Source organism: Sciurus vulgaris (genome assembly GCF_902686455.1).
Source record: "Sciurus vulgaris genome assembly, chromosome: 18".
Lineage (NCBI taxonomy): Eukaryota > Metazoa > Chordata > Mammalia > Rodentia > Sciuridae > Sciurus > Sciurus vulgaris.
In genome coordinates, this window is record NC_136479.1 from 15,784,710 (window position 1) to 15,806,454 (window position 21,745).

General features: G+C 37.6%; 1 protein-coding gene across 1 annotated transcript in view; it reads left to right on the forward strand.

Annotated features, from left to right (window-relative positions):
• The window catches only part of LOC306649531 (phospholipid-transporting ATPase ABCA3-like), a gene marked incomplete at its 3' end in the record, with an annotated part of 134,728 nt that overhangs the window by 107,779 nt on the left and 5,204 nt on the right, over positions 1-21,745 (forward strand). Inside the window, exons 26-30 of the mRNA XM_079120539.1 lie at positions 190-384; positions 2,988-3,175; positions 3,846-4,016; positions 4,444-4,724; positions 15,417-15,490. Of these exons, the coding sequence (XP_078976665.1) occupies positions 190-384; positions 2,988-3,175; positions 3,846-4,016; positions 4,444-4,724; positions 15,417-15,490 (909 nt within the window). The remainder of the gene's footprint in view (positions 1-189; positions 385-2,987; positions 3,176-3,845; positions 4,017-4,443; positions 4,725-15,416; positions 15,491-21,745) is intronic.

The following is a 21,745-nucleotide window of genomic DNA, read 5'->3' on the forward strand; positions in this document are numbered from 1 at the left end:
TGCTGTCTTCATAGTTCCCTGGGAGCACGCCATTGGTGTCAAGGGCACACTATGGTTCTTCAGCATCTATGCATATCCTCCCAGGAAAGTTCTTAGGATACTGTCTGAGGTAGTGGTCTATAGGTCTAAGGTATTACATTTGGCCTATAAATATTCTTTACTGAGCTGTGTTTTTCGAATTATTTTTAGATATACTTTACACGTCCAGTAATTCTGGCTGTGAAAAATATTTCCCTGGCAGTCCAAAAGAAGGAGTGCTTTGGGTTACTTGGATATAATGGAGCAGGTAAAACAAGTACATTCCAAATTTTGACAGGAGAGGAGAGTCCTACCTCTGGGGATGTGCTTATTGATGGCTTTAGCATCACCAAAAATATCCTAAAGGTAAGATTATATTACTGTATAAGATGTTGAATACATGATGATTCAGGGGTACAGGTTAACAGACAGATGGCTAGGGACAATAGATGGCAATCATGGTGGGTATTGATAGTGAATTCTGAAAAGAGAAATTTCTGAAGAGAGAATGAAGCAATTAGAGCATAATTTACGAGTGTCTTTTATGTCTTTGAAATTGTTGGAATAAAAGGCAAAGTTCTCTCAACAGCGCATCTAACATATACCAAACAAGGTATGGTAAGGTGTAAGGATAGGAAGATTGGCCAGAAGATTTTCTGCAATTGACTTGCAACTAAGACCTTGACCAGTATTACTGAGGGCTCTGAAGAGCAGGATGTCACTCTTCAGAGTGGTGACAAATCGAAGCAAGGTGACTACCCTCTGTATTCCTGTATCAGCTAGTCATTGGCTAAACACGCCATCTAGAAGAGGGGTTATCACATTGGAAGAAGCTAAGTGTGGTGAGAATTTCAGGAAGATGGAAATGGTCAAATTTCAAATGCCAGGAAATCTGAGGAAAGCCTGAATAGCGTACACTATTGAATGCAGAGAAATTCATCAACGAAGGTGGCAAGAACAATGCACTAGGGTCCAATGGGTGGTGGTCATGGACTCCTGCTCCACACTGCACGTGGGCCACTGCCATCATGGAATCAGGAAGAAAGGGCTAGAACCCACATTGTTCAGGATCTAGTGACCCTAGAAGTGAAGATCTAGAGATAAGAAGTGAAGAATGTAGATTATATTTTGAAGAAAGTTAGCTGTGATGCAAAGGAAAGAATTAGGATTAGCTAGGATTCACGAGGAAAAGACAGAAGATATTCATATGTTTGAGTAACTCAAATTTATATTAGACGGGGAGAAGTTGAATAGAGAAAGGAGGTGAATGACCCCTGCCATGTGGCTCACAGAGGAGCGGTCCATGAGGCCTCCCCTGAATAGCCTTGTCTATACCATATGCCCCTTGCGAGGGGTTCCAGAGATGGGAATATGAGAGTTTTCTGACCTCTACAGCAGTGCAAATTTGGAAAATAACTCACTTTTCAAGATGACACCTAGCTATAGCAGGCCAGGGGGTTGCTGGGAGACAATGAGAGATCATCTTTAAAGCAAAGCTACCATGTAGATTCCATGTTGCTCACCTGGGATTCATGCCTGCAAACCCGTGAGGTCCATGAAGCTTCCTAGTAGCTGAGATTGCCAGCATCTTCGCTGATGAGTCTCCTGGGCCTCTCCCTGGCAGTGTAAACAGGGTAGCAGTTGCTGGGGTGCTTTGCTGTGTGTGCTTCTGTCTTCCAGGGTCTCCAAGTCCTACACATTTGCATTCTTTTGCTGATTTCTAGCATTCTCCCTCAGTCACTCATCTCAAAATGTACCTTTGGTTCTTCTGTGTGGAGGAAGGGGTGAATATTATGTACCCCATGCAGTCTTCTTGTAGTCCTCAGAGTTTCTTTACTGTACGTTTTAGATTCAGAATTGCCTTTTTTCTATCTCTTTATTGAATTTCTACTTTGTAATACATCATTTCTTGATTTTAGTCATGTTTTCCTTCAGTTTTTTTAAGCATTTACAGGTGATTGTTTTAAAAGACTTTGTCTAGTGACTTGCCATCAGGTCTTTTTACAGGGAGAATTTCAGTTTATTTTTTCTTTTTCCTTTGGGTGGGCCATATTTTCTTTCTTTGTATGCTAGTGAGTTTTTATTGAAAACTGGATTTTTGACCTGATAATGTGGGATCATATTCTCCCCATTCTCCTGCTGTTGCTGATTTCCTGTTTGTTGTTGTTTTTGTTGTTTATTGTTCAGGGTCTATTGTTTAAGGCTAGTTCTGAACTTAGATTCAGCCTGACATGTAAATTTAGGGCAATCTCAGTTTTTTCTGAGCCTGCCTATATGTTTCCCTGAACAGAGGTGTCACCTTCTCATTTTATTTATTTATTTTATTTTCCAAAAGGGGGAAAAGAGAAAAATGAAAACGAGAGTATAAGGATTCCTTTAAGTCCACTGGAAGTTATTTTAGCCTGGCTAGGGATGGGGGGAAGCTTGCACTATACCAAGTCTAGGGGCATCAATGATCCAAACAATGTAAAGTAATTATTAATTTAAAGTCGCAACTTTTTCTCTGGCTATGTAGGCAGTGTATGCCTGAATGAAAAATCAGTAAAAGGGTTTGACCAATTTCTGAAGCAACATTCATTTTAGCCTCCTATTTATGGAGGCTTGGGGGAAAACATTGCTTTGGGTTCAGCCTGACTGTGGACAAGAGGTGTACATGGCCGTGCAGGTCAAGCAGTGCAGAAGCACCCATGGCGGCCATGCCCCTGGGAGCTCCTGATCGAGGAGGGGAGCATCTCGGTTTCCAGTGCTCTTTCACACTGAGTGGGCTCTGAAATCTTGTTTTTAACTTCTCCATCTAACAATTATTACAGTGTACTCTAACAGGCCCAACAGCCGTACTTTTGTAGCAAAAAAAAATTCTTGATAGGACTCTTAAAAGCATGACCTGAGGCCTGCAGGTCTGTCTCATCCATGGATGTTCAGTAGGGTGGACGATGTAGGTTTTTACTTAAGGCAATTTTTGTAATTAGGTGAGGTCAAGAATTGGCTATTGTCCTCAATTTGACGCTTTGCTGGAATACATGACTGGCCGGGAAATAATGATCATGTATGCCAGAGTATGTGGAGTTTCTGAGCACCAGATTCATCTGTATGTGAACAAACATTTGAGCTCATTGGAATTGGAACCACATGCTGACAGTATTATCAGGACCTACAGGTAAATCATCGTGCTGGTTTTTTTGTTGTTGTTAATGATGCTGCTAATCTTGAAGTGCTTCTTCTCTATGTTCCTGATCCCGATACTTGAAACGAAAAACCACAGCTCCACCTATATCTCTGTATCACTATCACAGTTACCTACTGCCCAGTGCTCTACTAGATTTTCAGTTGCAAGTAGAAAGGCAGATGAATAAAGTTCCACATCTTCCACTTGCAGAGATGACATTCAAAATCCTAGTTCTATTTGAACTGCAAGCTCTGAAACTCAAGAGGGCGCATCTTCTTCCTAGTGCTCCTGTGGTTCTTTGTCTTCCAAGCAAAGAGGATTGTAGGCCTTGTGAATAATGGTGGGGTTTATGTACCTGGTGTGTGGTAACCTAAGAATGAGTAAATAAATATTATTGATAATCTGCCAAAATCAGACACATAAATGTCACTCCTCTACATGTCAAAATGCACACACACACACACACACACACACACACACACACAATCTGTCATTGGACCTGCTACATTGTTAAAGTCATATCTAATCATCATAGTGGATGTTCATGTTAACTGTTGGTTGGATCTCTCAGCATTTGGGATATTTGTGCTAAGTATTTCCCTAAATAACTGATACATAGTCTCCTCTTCTGCTTTCTATCCCCACTCCTTTGACCATGAAGTGGAGGAAGCAAACGTAGGCTGAGCACTGCTATTGCCCTAATGGGAAAGTCCTCAGTTGTCTTTCTGGATGAGCCATCCACTGGCATGGACCCAGTAGCCCGACGTCTGCTCTGGAACACAGTGACAAATACACGTGAAAGTGGAAAAGCTGTCATTATAACCTCCCACAGGTCTGTGTGACTCATTGACAGGCTTAGTTAAGGTTTGGCAGGAGTTGTAGTGGCTCTAGAAGGAATTATGTGGGACCAGGAATATGGAACAGTAAACTTGCATGTGTATACGTGCTTCTTAGTAGGAATTAGGATTCATTTTAATTCTAACAAGTGGAATGGCTAAGAATTTTTAATATGTTGAAAAATCAAGAGTAGGGATAAGACAGGAAAGTTCAGAAGATGTTACATTTGAGAATTGGGTACCCTATTATTTATTATTTTTTAAAAATACACTTCCCAGTTATGAGCTTGGTAATCAGCAGATTCAAATTCTGATTGAAAATAGAATCACGAAATCCTGGCTGTTTGTAGGATGTCCTCAACAGTATGTCCTCCAAAGGAAAACTTTTTAGCCTTACATTATTCTGCTCTCTTGTTTTGCAAGCATGGAGGAATGCGATGCCCTCTGTACCAAGGTAGCCATCATGGTAAAGGGAAAATTCATGTGCTTTGGCAGCCCTCAGCACCTCAAGAACAAGTTTGGTGATATTTATATCCTGAAGGTCAAGGTCAAGACTGAAGATAAATTAGAGGATTTTAAAAATTTCATCACAATGACATTTCCAGGTAAATTAAGTTACTTTAACTTTGTTAGAGATGTGTTAAATCATATTTATTGTTCTCACCATGCCTATGATTTATGTCTTCAACACCAATTTTCTGCAAGTTATTGACATCTGTAAGAATGGAGATCAAAAAATAGATAAAACAGATTGTAGAGCAGTTGTGGAGAACATGTGTGGAAAAATAATCACCTCAGCATTGGTCATAGTGATTATGATATGCCTATGAAAATCTATGCAGATAGATATGTCCATCAAGAATTAAATATTGGGGTTGTAACTGTAGCTTAGTGGTAGAGCACTTGCCTACCATCTGTGAGGCATTAAGTTCAATCCTCAGCACCACATAAAAATAAATAACTAAAAAAAAAAATAAAATGAATGTATTGTGTTCACTTACAATTAAAAATACATATTTTTAAAAATAATTAAATATTGATTATGCATTCACTCTACAATTATTTTTTAATACGCATTGTATCAGAGTTCTATTTGATGTGGTATCTAAATCACCACAAAAAGAAATTGTGGCCAGAAAAGCTCATTTACCATGAACTGTCCTAGCAACTTGTAGATACAAACACTTTTACAAAAATATGGGTATGAAATTAAATGTAAGGTGGTGGTGGTCTAGTTCATCTTTAATTAGTGTCATCTTTAGCAAATAGCTATTGAAATATGACAGAATTTTTAAAGTGAACTGATACTAAATCTATACATACATATTAATATCTAAAATGAAGAATGAGGGACCACATATTCTATTTTATGGAATGAAGTGTCTGAAAATATAGCCAATTAAGATATTTAAACTAAAAATAAAAAAATAAACAAATGTTATAAGCAAAAGGCAGCTAGAATGTATGTAATCTTCTAAAAAGGGCTTGCCAAAGGAATCAGAATGTTTAAAATGAGACCACATAATCTCAAGGATATTTAAGAGATTGTGTATTATTTTTTAATGCACAAATAAGATGATTCCATTTCTGCAGTGTGAAAGATTATGTATCTCCAAGAAACACTCCTGGCAAACTTAAATAAGAAATCGATATGATTAAACAAGATATCTTTAATGCAATACCTGGCTCAGAAACAATCAAAAGAAGATTCTTTGACAACCAAAAAGGAAAATAGGAAAAACAAGAAGGAAAAAAATTAAGTTAATGGTGATCCAAAACATGAGATCAAACAGTAAGAAATACATGCCAAAAGACTCTGAAAAAGGAATCCTAAAGCTATGAAGGTAAGAATTTTATTTTTTCCACCCCACCTATTACATAGGAATCTCCTTCCAAAACTATAAGAAAATTCATCTCACTTATACATGAACAAACATAAGGATTATAATTGAATCACACAGAAAAATTTCATAAGTAGAAGAGGATAAGAGCAAAACCTAACGAAATAATGAAAACACAGAAGATATATAATGCCACAAAAGAAATAAAACTTGTCTTTCAATATGAACCTAACAAAGTACAAATGGGATAGATGCATGAAAGAAAATCCTGAATCACAATTAGAAGGACTAAGAAATTAGATGACTAGACAACAGAATATTCAAAGACAACAAAAACATTGGAAAGGTTGTTTTTAAAGTAAACAGTTCAGAAATACATAAATATAAAGACCAGACAGACAGCAAAGAAAGTACAAAGAAAATGAAGATTGGAAAGAAGAAATATAGGAAACAGAAATATAGATAAGCATTTGGGAACAAATATATAAGAAAAAAGACAATGACAATCCACAAAAAGAAAGGGAAGGGATAGAAGAAATACTAAAAACTATCATTCAAAAAATTTTCCCAAAATAAAGAAGATAAACCTAGTTCTGAAAGATAACTAGACAACTGAGAAATTGACCTAATATCATCAATACCAAGATACAGTATATTTTTAATAATAATGGAAGAGGGGGAACCTTTGGATACAAATAAAAAGATCAGGGAAAGAAAGAAAACTTAAAAGGTAAAGAGCAGATGTGAGATGGTGAACTAGAAGGAAGCTGCATTCCTTGTCACTCCATGGCTCAGGATTCAAGCAAAGGAAATACCGTTTCTCTGTGAGGCAGTTGTCCTGCCCACTGGGGTGCTGTCCACCCCCCATTCGTCCATCACCCATCATCTGCCATCATATTGCCTGCCTTTTGAGTGCAGATCGCTCACTGACCACTGACTATCATCTGCCATTTGACCATTTGCCCGCCTCTTGCCTGCCCATTGCCTGCTTTTCACCTACCCATCACCCATCACGTGACATCCACCTGCAAATGGTCTGTGCTTAGCCTGCAGACCACTTGCAGACTGCCAGTGGATCATCTGCTGCTTGCTGTTGCCTGGAAGTTCATTGTCACAGTACACACAGGTTTGGTTACACATGGTGCTGCCATCTTGGGACTTGGTGAGGACCTGCAGGATTGCCACTGCCACTGCCACTATCATGGGGCACAGCCACCTTAGTCTGTGGACAGACCAGGGCCTGGAAATATATTGGGGTCTCTGTAGATCTGTTTGCATCCGAGGTCTTTCTGCTCCGTGTGGTAGTGGCTGCCACCTGGCTGCTTCTTTGCAGGGTCACTCCTTTGTGTGAGCCCATCCCTAGTGGTCTCTCTGCAAGTTCAAAAGGCACTGAGCTCTTGGGACTGCAGCAAGGCAGAGCCTGGGAAGCTGAAGCCCAGGTCCATCAGATTGCATCTGGGTTTGCATGGGCCAGTCTGGGTCTGGCAGGCTTGTGGAAAGACTAGGGGAAGTTCCCTGGAGGAAGCACAGGTTGAAGAAACTGGAGAAAACTGGATTTCTCCAGCTCAGTGAGTCCTGAAGTGCGCAGAGACTGAAGTGGGTCTGCTACAGTGGGTGGGAAGACTGGAAGAGGGTGTGAGGGCATCTTGATATGGGCTCACTACCCAGCTGGTCTGGCACCCACTGGACTGGAGCTACCATCAAACTTCAGACAACCCCACCTATTGGCAGAGAAGGGAAGCTGGGAAAATTTTTGAAAGCCAACAGAAGCAATCACTCAATTTTACATTGACACTTTCCTTTTTTTTTTTTTTTCCTTGCCCCCTCTCTCATACCTCTACCATCTTTGAATCCAACTATTTTTCATGTATCAATTTATTGAGGAATGGGATGTCTGAATAGTATATTACAGTTTTGTTGTGTATTCTTATACTTTTATCTTTTTAAAAAATATATTTTTATCTCACTTATCTGTCTCCCTGGATTCTCTTTATCACATCTCTCATACTAACAGCCAACCTCCATTAATTCCTCCCTCACTTTTACTATAATTTTTTTTCTATTTGTAAATGGACAGCATGCTTTTATTTTATATGTTTATTTTTATGCAGTGCTAAGAATCGAACCAAGAGCCTCACACATGCTAGGCAAGCACTCTGCCACTGAGCCACGGGCCCAGCCCCCTTACTATGAATTTTTACCTCTATCTTTTCTCCTTCTCCCTTATGAACATCACATCTTATACTACTTCTGTTCCCTCATTGTCCATTATTTGAAATGGTAAACCCTTTTAGCAAACTTACTGTTTATATTGTAGACAATAACTGAACACTTCATTTCTGTTTATTGTGACAAAACTGTAAATGCCTTAATAGGACCTATTTGGTTTAAGATTGCATATTGTTTGCTTTGGGTGCTGTTATCGGTCTCCCCCTTAAGGTGAGGTACTGGAAGTCTTCAGGGACACTCTAAGACTACAGAGTAGAATCTGTACTGCCTCATCCATACTGCTAGATGAGAAGACACACAAATAACATGAAAAAACAAGGGAACAACGCATCTCAAACATACTGAGATGTTACAACAATAGAATCCATAGACAACACAGTAGAAGAACTCTCAGCGGAGTTTAGAAGGTATGTAGTTAGACTGATCTTCCAAATAAAGAATGGTCTCAGAGAGAAAATACAGAAGTGAATGATCACTTCAGTAAAGAGGAAGAGATTATAAAAAGGAATCAAGCAGAAATTCTCAAAATGAAGTAAACAATAAACCAAATTAAAAATTCAATGGGAAGTATCACCAACAGATTAGACTACCTGTAAGACAGAACCTCAGGCAATGAAGACAAAATATATACTCATTAAAATAAAGTCAATCATACAGAGAAGATGGTAAGAAACCATGAACAGAATGTCCAAGAAATGTGGGATAACATGAAAAGACCAAACATAAGATTTATGGAAAAGATGAAGGCATGGAGATAAAAACCAAAGGAGTGCACAGTCTTTTCAATGACATAATATCAGAAAATTTTCCAACTCTAAAGAAAGAAATGGAAAATCAACTACAAGAGGCTTACAGGTCCCCAAATGTTCAAAATTACAGCAGACCCATCCACACCCAATGCACATTTTAACGAGAATGACTAACATACAAAATAAGGATAAAAATTTAAAGACTGTGAGAGAAAAAAATAAAATTACATATAAGGGGAAACCAATTCAGATAGAAGCTGATTTTTCAACCCAGACCCTCAGCACCAAGAGATCCTGGAGTAACATATCAAGCTCTGAAAGAAAATGGATGATAACTGAGAATTTTGTATCCAGCAAAATTTAAGCTTCAGATTTAAAGATGAAATAAAAACCACCTATGATAAATAAAAGAATTCACAACTAGAAAGCCTGCACTACAGAACATTCTCAGCAAAATATTCCATGAGTAGGAAATGAAAGAAAAAAAAAACAATGAAAACAAAACTATACTAAAGGAAAGGTCAATCAAAGGAGAAACTAAGTCAAATAACAAAAATAAACCAAAATGACCCAGAATGTCAATAGTCTAAACTCATCAATCAAAAGACATAGACTGGCAGATTGGATTTTTAAAAAGACCTAACAGTATGCTGTCTTTAAGAGAGTCACCTCCTAGGAAAAGACATCTACAGACTGAAGGTGAAAGGTTGGGGAAAAAACATATCACTCATGTGGGCTACATAAACAAGCAGGGGTTTTCATCTTCTTATCAGACAAAGTGGACTTAAAACCGAAGTTTTATCAGAAGGGATAAAAAAATGGACATTTCATACTGCTTGAGCGAATCTTACATCAACAAGACATAACAATCATAAATATATATGCCCCCCAAAATGGTGCATCGACATACATCAGACCAACCTTACTCAATTTCAAGGATCAAATAGACCACAACACAATAATACTGGGAAACTTTAACACACCTGTCTCACTACTGGATATATCTTCCAAACAAAAACTAAACAAACTATAGAACTAAATAACACAATCTATGATTTAGACTTAACTGACGTGTATAGAGTATTTCATCCATCATCAAGCAAATACACTTTCTTCTCAGCAGTACATGGGTCCTTCTCTAAAATAGACCATATGTTATGCCACAAAGCAATGCTTAGCAAATTCAAAAAAACAGAAACACTACCCCACATCCTATCAGATCATAATGGAATGAAACTAGAAATCAATGATAAAATAAAAAATAGAAGCTATTCCAACACCTGGAGACTAAATAGCATGCTATGGAATGATGAATGAATACCAGAAGAAATCAAGGAGGAAATAAAAAAGTACTTAGAGGTAAATGAGAACTCCAATACATCATATCAAAATCTCTGGGACACTATGCAGGCAGTGCTAAGAGGAAATTTCATTATATTGAGCTCATACATTGAAAGAATAAAAAGTCAACAAATAAATGATCACCATTGCATTTCAAAAGCCCTACAACACCAAAAGTAGTAGAACACAGGATATAATTAAAATCAGAGCTGAAATCGATGAAATTCAAACAAAAGAAGCAATTCAAAAAATTGACAAAACAAAAAGTTTGTTCTTTGAAAAAATAAATAAAATTGATAAACCTTAAGCTACACTAAGGAAGAGAGAAAACTCAAATTACTAAAGTTCATGATGAAAAAGGAAATACAATGGACACTACTGAAATACAAAGATAATTAGAAACTATTTTGAAAATTTATACCCAAATAAAATAGAAAATCTCAAACTGAATCAGGAGGACATACACAATTTAAATAGATCAATTTCAAGCAATGAAGTAAAAGATGCCATCAAAAGCCTACCAATCAAGAAAAGCCCAGGAGCAGATGGATTCTCAGCCGAGTTCTACAAAACCTTTAAAGAAGAGCTCATTCCAATACTTCTCAAAGTATTCCATGAAATAGAAGAGGAGGGAACCCTCCCAAACTCATTCTATGAAGCCAATATTGCCCTGACACCTAAACCAGACAGAGACACATCAAGGAAAGAAAATTTTAGACCAATATCCTTAATGAACATCGACACAAAAATTCTCAACAAAATTTTAGCAAATCGCACACAAAAACATATTAAAAAGATAGTGCACCATGATCAAGTGGGTTTTATCCCAGGGATGCAAGGTTGGTTCAACATCCGGAAATCAATAAATGTAATTCACCATATCAATAGACTTAAAGTCAAGAATCACATGATTATTTCAATAGATGCAGAAAAAGCATTTGATAAAATACAACACCCCTTCATGCTCAAAACACTGGAAAAAATAGGGATAGTGGGAACATTCCTTAACATTGTAAAGGCCATCTATGCTAAGCCCATGGCTAATATCATTCTAAATGGTGAAAAACTGAAAGCTTTCCCCCTAAAAACTGGAACAAGACAGGGATGCCCTCTTTCACCACTCCTATTCAATATCGTTCTTGAGACTCTAGCCAGAGCAATTAGACAGACCAAGGAAATTAAAGGAATACGAATAGGAAAAGAAGAACTCAAACTATCCCTATTTGCGGATGATATGATTATATACTTAGAGGAACCAGGAAATTCCACCAGAAAACTGTTAGAACTCATAAGTGAATTCAGTAAAGTGGCAGGTTACAAGATCAATGCTCATAAATCCAATGCATTTTTATACATAAGTGATGAATCCTCAGAAAGAGAAATTATGAAAACTACCCCATTCACGATAGCATCGAAAAAAATAAAATACTTGGGAATCAATCTCACAAAAGAGGTGAAAGACCTCTACAATGAGAACTACAGAACACTAAAGAAAGATATTAAAGAAAACCTTAGAAGATGGAAAGATCTCCCATGTTCTTGGATAGGCTGAATTAATATTGTCAAAATGGCCATACTACCAAAAGTGCTATACAGATTCAATGCAATTCCAATTAAAATTCCAATGACGTATCTTACAGAAATAGAGCAAGCAATCATGAAATTCATCTGGAAGAATAAGAAACCCAGAATAGCTAAAGCAATCCTTCGCAGGAAAAATGAAGCAGGGGGTATTGCAATACCCGAACTTCAACTTTATATCAAAGCAATAGTAACAAAGACGGCATGGTATTGGTACCAAAATAGACAGGTAGATCAGTGGTACAGAATAGAGGACATGGACACAAACCCAAATAAATACAACTTTCTAATACTAGACAAAGGCACCAAAAATATACAATGGAGAAAAGATAGCCTCTTCAACAAATGGTGCTGGGAGAATTGGAAATCCATATGCAACAGAATGAAACTAAACCCATATCTCTCACCCTGCACAAAACTCAACTCAAAATGGATTAAGGACCTTGGAATCAGACCAGAGACCCTGCAGATTATAGAAGAAAAAGTAGGTCCCGATCTTCAACATGTCGGCCTAGGACCAGACTTCCTCAACAGGACTCCCATAGCACAAGAAATAAAAGCAAGAATCAATAACTGGGATAGATTCAAACTAAAAAGCTTTCTCTCAGCAAAGGAAACTATCAGTAATGTGAAGAAAGAGCCTACAGAGTGGGAGAATATCTTTGCCAATCATACTTCAGATAGAGCACTAATCTCCAGAATCTATAAAGAACTCAAAAAATTCTACACCAACAATACAAATATTCCACTCGACAAATGGGCTAAGGAAATGAACAGACACTTCACAGAAGAAGATGTACAAGCAATCAACAAACATATGAAAAAATGTTCAACATCTCTAGTAATAAGAGAAATGCAAATCAAAACCACCCTAAGATTCCATCTCACCCCAATTAGAATGACGATTATCAAAAATACAAGCAACAGGTGTTGGCGAGAATGTGGGGAGAAAGGTACACTCATACATTGCTGGTGGGGCTGCAAATTAGTGCAGCCACTCTGGAAAGCAGTGTGGAGATTCCTTAGAAAACTTGGAATGGAACCACCTTTGACCCAGCTATCCCATTCCTTGGTCTATACCCAAAGGACTTAAAATCAGCATACTACAGAGATACAGCCACATCAATGTTCATAGCTGCTCAATTCACAATAGCCAGATTGTGGAACCAACCTAGATGTCCTTCAATTGATGAGTGGATAAAGAAACTGTGGTATATATATAGAATGGAATATTACTGTGCCATAAAGAACGATAAAATTATGGCATTTACAGGCAAATGGATGAAATTGGAGACCATCATGCTAAGTGAGATAAGCCAATCTCAAAAAATTAAAGGACGAATGATCTCGCTGATGATGACACATAAGGGGGAGGGTGGGGGGAGTTAGTGTTAGGGTTAGGGTTAGGGTTAGAGTTAGGGAGGGGGACAAGAATGGAGGAAGAAAGGACTGTTTAGAGGGAAAAGAAGGGTGGGAGGGGTGGGGGGAAGGGTAAAAATAATAGAATGAATCAAACAACATTATCATATGTAAATCTATGATTATACAAATGGTATGCCTTTAACCCACGTACAAACAGACAAACAACATGTATCCCATTTGTTTACAATAAATAAAAAAAAAGAAAGCAATGCAGAAAACAATCCAATCACAGCAGTATGAAAAAAAAATACTTAGGAAAAAAATTTAAAAAGATCTGGTTACTAGGGGTGGGTGTGGGATAATGCAGGGAAGACATTGGACAAAGGCTGCAAAATTTCAGGTAAATAGGAATAAGTTAAGGAGATCATTGTATAACATGGTGCTATCGTTTATTACATGTGTTTTTGAAAATTCCTAAGAGATATGTACTGTCATGGGGTGAATAAACTTAGTGACTTCACCTGAATATTTCATTTTAGGAATTATTCCTTTTATCAGCATACTGAATGTGGTGTCAAGTTAAATTCCTTCATAAATAAAGGAGTAGCCCAGGAGGGGGGCAGGCAGAGAAAATTCCTAAGAGAGTAGATTGTAAGTGTTGTAACCACAAAAGGAAAGAGAAGTCTTTGAGATACCATACATTAATTAGTTTGATTTAGCTCTCCCATGTTTTACATATATATATTTTTCACGTTGAACATAATAAACATACATTTTTGCCAATTTATGTAATTATATAGATAAACTAAAACAATAACAACAAAAAGGAAATGCCTACTATATCCACAAAGGCATTGGTTATTTTTATGGAGTACAGAGGTTGGGTTATTCTTATTTGATGTAGATGGGGTGGTTTCATCAGTGATTTTTTTGAATAATTCATTAAGCTCTATGTTTGAAATGTTTCATAAGAAAAGTGTTTTACATGATCATGGAGATATTAGATGTATAAAGATTAATATTAAAATCCATATACCATAATAAACATGCATATTTCATTAAACATTTTAATCCAAGTTAATTCAATTTGCAGTACTTTAAAACTTTGCATTGATAAGTGTAAAGAAGTCTGTTTGTTCTAAAATTAGGAATAAACACCACCTTCTTTCCCCTAATTTCATCAGTGGATTCTTACTTGTAAAAGAAGCAAGGACATACAACCCGACTTTGGGGGCTTATATATGATGATTTCCTTGTCGCATGGTATGGAGGTTGCAAATTATGGGAAGAGTGAGGAATCCTTGTCCTTTCTCCCCCTTTCCAAACAGCACACAAGCGTGCACACATATCCAGGAAGAAAATCCTCCCCTTTCAGTCTCAGCCCTAAGTCTCGTAGTAACACTGGAATTTTAAATGGCTCAGGTTTCTTACACTGGACACATGAGTGGATAAGTTACTGTGCTGTGCTTAAAAGCCTGCCCTGGATAATTGTTATGAACTCCACACAAGAAAACTATTTTGTCAGTAATAAATCTAAAGCATTAGCTGTCACATATACCTGTGGTGGGGTCTGGTTATCAATGCATAGTGAGACCACCAGAGGCAAGAGTAGAAATAAAAATTGATTCTGGGGAAAGAGAAGCAGCAGGCTGATGGATCAGGACCACCACTCCAAGGAAAGGTGGAGCAGTAGTAGTGAGTGACTCCAGCAGGCTGGTTTTAAAAGTGAAAACCACAAAAATTTTGGCAGACTTTATGCCATTAAAGAGGTCATAGGGGTCATTATGCTTTTTGAAAGAAATTCAAACAGCAAGCTTCAGTTTATCTATTGCAGGCTGCATCTGGCGGGTGAGCAGTGTGGGCTAGGCAGGGAGCTAAACTATTCATATCTGAAACTAGCAGCTTCTCAGTCCTCTGGAGGGATGAGTTGCTTCACAGAAATGGTCACAATTAACTTAATTTTTGGCCACATTATTTTATCTCGGGTATTTCTGTCCTAGTATTTACCACAGTCAGCACGACTCAAAAGATTTTATTTGCACCTGTTTTGGTTTGGTCAATCTTAACTAGATATATTTGTTTTATATCAGAGGGTCTCTACCTTTTACTTTTTATAAGGGGGTCTCTACTCTCTCACAATACCAAAGAGAGTAGGTTACTGGGTCATATCCTGTTCATATAAATTCCATCTCTTCACCTGTCCACTTTTTGTAATTAAATAAATGTAGAAATATTCTAGAATTTCTAAATTAAATCTGTGAAATTATTCACTGGTACTATTTTCCTTTCTTAGATAGTATCTTGAAGGAGGAGAATCAAAGAATCCTTAACTACCATGTTCCCCAAAAGGACAATTGCTGGGGAAAGGTGATGACAGAAAGCATGCCCTTCTAATACTGCATGTTAAGAGAGCATTAATAATTGAAAATATTTGGAATTCTGTGGAATGGGAGCATCAGAGTCCTTAGGCTATTTTTCAAACACTCCTATAGTTTGTTTTAATTTCTGTGCCTGAATCCTGTTAGTAGTCCCTCCTCTCAGTTTCTCAATGACCTGTTTCTTCTACTTCCTCATCTCCCCCTTCTGTGGGCTTGGCCTCTAGCATACACTTGACAAGAGCTGGGGAAGAGATGGGGGGGCTCCACTGGGTTGAGGGCTGGAGGGAGATTGCAATGGTAACCATGTGTTCTTATTGTTGTCATTGAAGGTGTTTGGTGTTTTGGAGAAAGCTAAAGAGCAATTCAATTTAGAGGACTATTCAGTCAGTCAGATAACACTAGAACAAGTCTTCTTCGCCTTTGCTAACCCAGTTAGTGGGTTAACAGCAGATGATGAACAACAGGTTCCATGAGATTCAGATGCAACCAGTGATTTGTATGTCTTTCTTCAACTACACCTGGATATACAGAAGGACATTCCTGCGTGTATGTCTCTTGACACAAATTTATCTATATAATAAAGATTTTCTCAAGGAAGAGAGTTTGTCCCCTTTTTTGCAGATTTAGATTAGTGGCCTATGTGTCTAACATGTGCAAATCTAAAGCAATTTGGTGATATTCCTGTTTTATTTCCTAGAAATAGTAAAAAGTAATATTTATCCAAGTAAGTATAAGGACATATTCCTGAATATTCTGAATGTTTCAATGAAACAATTAGCAGCTAATTATGGATGATCAACATTATCACAAATGTGGGGGGATGTACATATACAGATAAATGCATAGCACAAATTTTATTCCTTAATATATCTAATTTAAATCATCATCAGTGTTTGAGCGATGAATTGGGTTACTATTTCCACAACCCAACCTAAAGTCCTTATGCTCCAATTATAAAAAGAATATTTGCACCAAGAGCATTTGAAGTAATGGAGCAGAAAGAAAAAATTCCTTTTAAAATTGTGTGTTTTCCTACCTATACTTTCCTCAGCTCTAAGAAAGAAAAAGGAGAAATGAAGTAGAGAGAAAGAGATTTTCTTCTAGGCAGATGGAATAAACAATATAAGCAATATCATCATCTGTCTTGGATTTATGGGCAGATGAGCAATTAAGATGCTTCTTGTAGAATTGAAAGTGTCCATGAAGCTGCTCTATTTTTGAGTGGCTTGTTCAATGTTTCCACATACTTAATTGGATAAGGTAAATTATAGAGTGATATCCAGAAGATAACTAATTATTTTGTTCTTTTTAGATAAGGAGGGATTTGAGTTTTTTGTTTTTATGAAGTGACTAGGAACATGAACAGACTCAAATGTGTAGTTTATCTCTGTCTACTTAGGCTATATACACCGGAATGCAAATCAACAGAAAAGTTTGACTAATTTCTAAAGCAACACTCATCACAGTCCCCTATTTGTGGTATAAAAAAGCCACGTGACACAGAAAAAAATAACAAAATAACATAACTTACTTTATTGTTATTATTTTTAATGTATGTGTATCAAACTTTTCAGTCATATAGAGACTGGCAGAATTGATTGAAAAAGCATGATGCAAGAACATATTGTCTAGAAGAGATACTTTAGATCTAAATATGCAAAAAGTTGAAAGTTAAGGGTTCCACATAGAGATGGGTGACTAATACTAGACAAAATAAAATTTAAAAAGTATTCCAAGAAACTTTAGGTTTTGTAGAGGGAAATGAGAAGGGGGGAGAGGTATGAAAGATGGTGGAATGAGACAGACATCATTACCCTATGTACATGTATATTACATGAATGGATTGAATCTGCATTGTGCACAACCATAGAAATGAAAATTTGTACCCCATTTGTGTACAATGAATCAAAATGCAGTCTGTATAAATAAACAAATAAATTAATTAATTAAAAAACATGTTGTGATAAAAAAAACCACCCAAAACTGTAGCATCACATTTTGATAGGGTGTTTTCCAAATATTTTGCTTTGCATTACAAAAATGAAATTATACTGGATATGGAGACATGTATTTTTAATGCCTTGTGTAATACACTTAATGTTTTCCCTCCCAAAAAAAGTATTCCAAGAGACTAAAAGTACTTTGTACATTTATAGAAGGGTTAATGCATCAGAAAATAAAATTTTTGTTATAAATATGTGTAAGGCAAGAGAATCACAAAATATATGAAGCAACATTGAAAAAATTGAAGGAATTAAAAATATTAGTAATATTAGGAGACTTCAATGCACCATTTTCAATAATAAGGAAACATGAATAACACAACAAACCCATTGGACTTCATAACCTATAAAGAACACTCCAATAAAAAGCATCACAATATGCATCCTTCGCAAGTGCACATGGAACATTTTCTAGTATACACCAAATCTTGGCCCATAAAACAAACCTGAGTAAATTTAAAAAATACTGAAATCCTAGAGTATCTTATGGACCCAGAATGTAATAAAACTAGTCAGTAACAGAAGAAAACTGAAAAATTCATAAATATGTGGGAATTTAACACTCATTTAAAAAATGTTTCATTAGTGCATTATAGTTACACATAGTGGGGTTTATTTTGACATAATCATACAACCATGGAAGATAATTTGTTCCATTTCAATCCACAGTACATCCACTTTTCCTTTCCTCTGCCCTCGCTCTGCTCCCCTCCCTCTGCTGGTTTTCCCTTTGTTTATTTTTTCTTAATGGTGGTTTATAAATATACATAAAGGTGAAAGTCACTGTGGTACATTCATATATGTACATAGCATAATTTGGTAAATTTCATTCCATTCTTTATCCCTTTTCCCATCCCTCTTCCCTCCCACTCTAACCCCTTTTTCTACAGCACTGATTTCCCTTTTTTTATTCTACTACTTTGCTGAATTTGTTTATCACCTCTAGAAATCTTTTGGTTGAGTTTTTGGGTCTTCTAGATACAGGATCATGTCATCAGCAAACAGACCATTTGATTTCTTTTCCTACTGGTATCCTTCTAATTTCTTTTTGCCTGATTTCTCTGGCTAGAGTTTCACGAATCATGTTGAATATGAGTAGTGAGAGTGGATATCCTTGTATGTTGAACTAACCTTACTTCCTTGGGATGAAATCCATTTGATCGTGGTGTGCAGTCTTCTTAATGTGTTTCTGAATGCTATTTGCAAAATTTTTAATGATTTTCTTGTGTACAATTATCAGGGATATTTGTCTGTAGTTTTCTTTGCTTGATGTGTCACTCTGGGCCAAGGTGAGGCAGAATGTCATGGTGGAGAAAAGCAGTTCAAGGCATGGTAAGCAGGAAGCAGAGAGAATGCTCTGCTCACCAGAGACAAAATATCAGCCCCAAAGTCAAACCTCCAGTGACCCACTTCCTCTAGCCACTCCCCACCTGCCTATAGTTACTGCCCAGTTAATCTATATCAGTGGATTGATGTACTAGTTTAAAGATCTTTATCCCAGTCACTTATTCTCTAAAATTTCTTGCATTGTCTTACACATGAGCTTTTGGGGGACATAAAGGGGGATGGAGACAGGAGCAGTTAATGCAAGAGGAAAAGAGAAACTTAAGAGGAGCAGTTGTAAACCTGAACTAGGAAAGCAAAGCTAGGAAGAATGGTTCCAGTTAATGCTTTAAAACATTAGAATAAATGTGATCAGTTGGTTGAGGGCTGCAAAATCAAATCATAAGGGAATGTTGATTCAGTATGAAAAGTAGTATCTGTAAGATCAAAACTGAGATTACAGCAATTAAAATATTTCATGCAGAGGTAGGAGATTTCTCAGTGAGTCTTCTTGATTTGAATTGTATCAGGATTTGAGAACTTTGGAAGATCTCAGTACTCCTTAGTTTATTTCTATATTTCCCTGGGTGTGGAGGTAGTGGTCACATTGGCTCACTTCTGATACGATCCTTGGAAACTCCCTTTAATCTTTGGTGTCCAGGTACCTATCAACTTTCTGGTTGGTCAGAGATGATTCCTAATTGGTGTTAATGTAGCAACCAGGTTACCCCTGTTAGTGGGTACAGTCTTGTGTGCCCTCAAAATCTCCTCCATGTATTCAGCACGGTCAAATGCAGTGTCCTCAACCCATGTATATTTCAGAGTGTCAGTGGTCTGGTGGTCTCAGGTAGAGGTATTGTAGTGTGGTTGATGTGGTGGTGGGTGGTGGTGGGTGGCTCATGGCAGGGGACAGAGGTGGAACTGCTGCCCACTCTAGAGTACATGGGTTCCACATACATGGGCTTGATTCTGGGCACACTGCGTGGTGGTTGGTGTCTTTGGAATGCTCCTTTGTAAGCTCCTTTGTGGGGTGTACTGTCATTGTGTACACAAGATTCTCTAAAGGCTGTTTGGGGTTATCCTTAGGAAATGTCTTCCATGGTCCATGGGTCTAAATGAGAACTGAATTAACTGGCAACTTGGGGACTTGGATGTGGACCCTTCCTATGGTGTTCTCAACAGCCAGCCAGTGCAAGTTAGCCCAGAGGTGCATGTCTGAGTGCTTGCAGGGTGCTGTGCCTGCTAGCTGTTTCTGTTGGGTATGGGAGTATAGGACATAAGGCTCAGGGCTATTTCTGATTGCCATGGAATACCGAGCACCCACTCTCCTCTGCAGGGGCATAGAGCTTGATGACTGTCTGCAACTACCGGGGTTGTGAGTGCAGACTCTGTGATCATCACTGGCTACTGCAGCTTTTACCTATCACTGTGGTGGGGAGAGGGTGCCAGTTATCCTGTCTTCACCTAAGTTCCTGCCAAGGCTGTGGGTAGTGCTGGTTTGGGGCTAGCCCTTTCTAGGGGTGATTTGCTTGAAGGTCAGCTTCACCCTACTCTCCTTGTCTGAGGTGAGGAGGAAGGGGTTTGAGTAAACTCAGCTAGCCGTGATCCCTCTACCTGTTCCTTCCAGACAGACTACTGAGACAACCCATTTCAGAGACGTTTCCTTTTGTTTTGTTACTAGGTGGAGAGAAGCTATGTTGATTCAGTTTCTTTTATGGAGGCTGGCTCGCTGTGGACTCCACAGAATAACTGCCCTGTCTGTGTGATCTCCTTCACTGTCTTTGCTGCTTCTATCCTGTTTTAATTTGGTCTGCTTTTCTTTCCAGCTGTTGTTAAGGAAGCTTATGGATCTTTCCTCTCCTATTTTCTCTCTTTGTTACCCTTCCTCCTTGACACCACACTGGTCAGGGTTTGGGTTGAGGAATTCTTTCCTTATTTTCTGCTCCAATAACTAAATTCCAAGTCCCTCCAAGTCTCAACTGTCCAATATCAAGTTTTAGAGTGTTCACTTGGTCACTCACCTCTGTTCAGCTGTCCTTTCACTGCCTCATGTCTGGGCTGTGGAGGGATGGTGGGTTTCTGCCTAGCTCCACTCCACCATGGCTTCCTCTATAAACATTTACTCTTAAACAATGAATGAGTTAAAGAAGAAATCACAATGAGAAATTAGAAAATTTATTGGGAAAAAAAGAAATCACAATATACCAAATAAAAACTTACAGTATACAACAAAACAGCTCAAAGAAAATGTATAGCTGTGACTTAAAAAGATGAACAATCTGAAATCAATAATCAAATTTTATATCTGAAAGAACTAGAAATAGAAAAGTAAAATAAACACAAAGCTAACAGAAGAAAGACAAAATAGACTAGAGAGGAGACAAATAGAGAGTGGACAATAGAAAATCAGTGAAACCAAATCTTGATTATTTGAAAACAGGCAAAATTGACATCTTTAGTTACAGGTTGACCAAAAAAAAAAAAAAAAAGTGGAAAGGTTTAAATTGTAAATTGTTGAAATCAGAAAGTGGATACTACCACATAATACTAAATAAGAGGATTATAACAGACTGTTAGGAACAATTGTATGCCAACAAATGAGATAACCAAAATGAAATAAATTCCTAGAAAGATAAAATATACCAAAACTGAACCATTAAGAAATGAAAGAAGGAAAGACAAGACTAAAATTGGGGGAAAAAAAGAAGTAAAAATTTCTCTGCAGATAACCTGATCTTTTATGTAGAAAATCCTAAAGTGCCAGCTGCGGTGGTGCACGCCTGTAATCTCAGCAGCTTGGGAGGCTGAGGCAGGAGGATCATGAGTTCAAAGCCAGCCTCAACAATTTAGCAAGGTTCTAAGCAACTCAGTGAGACCCCATCTCTAAATAAAATACAAAAAAAGAGTTGGGGATGTGG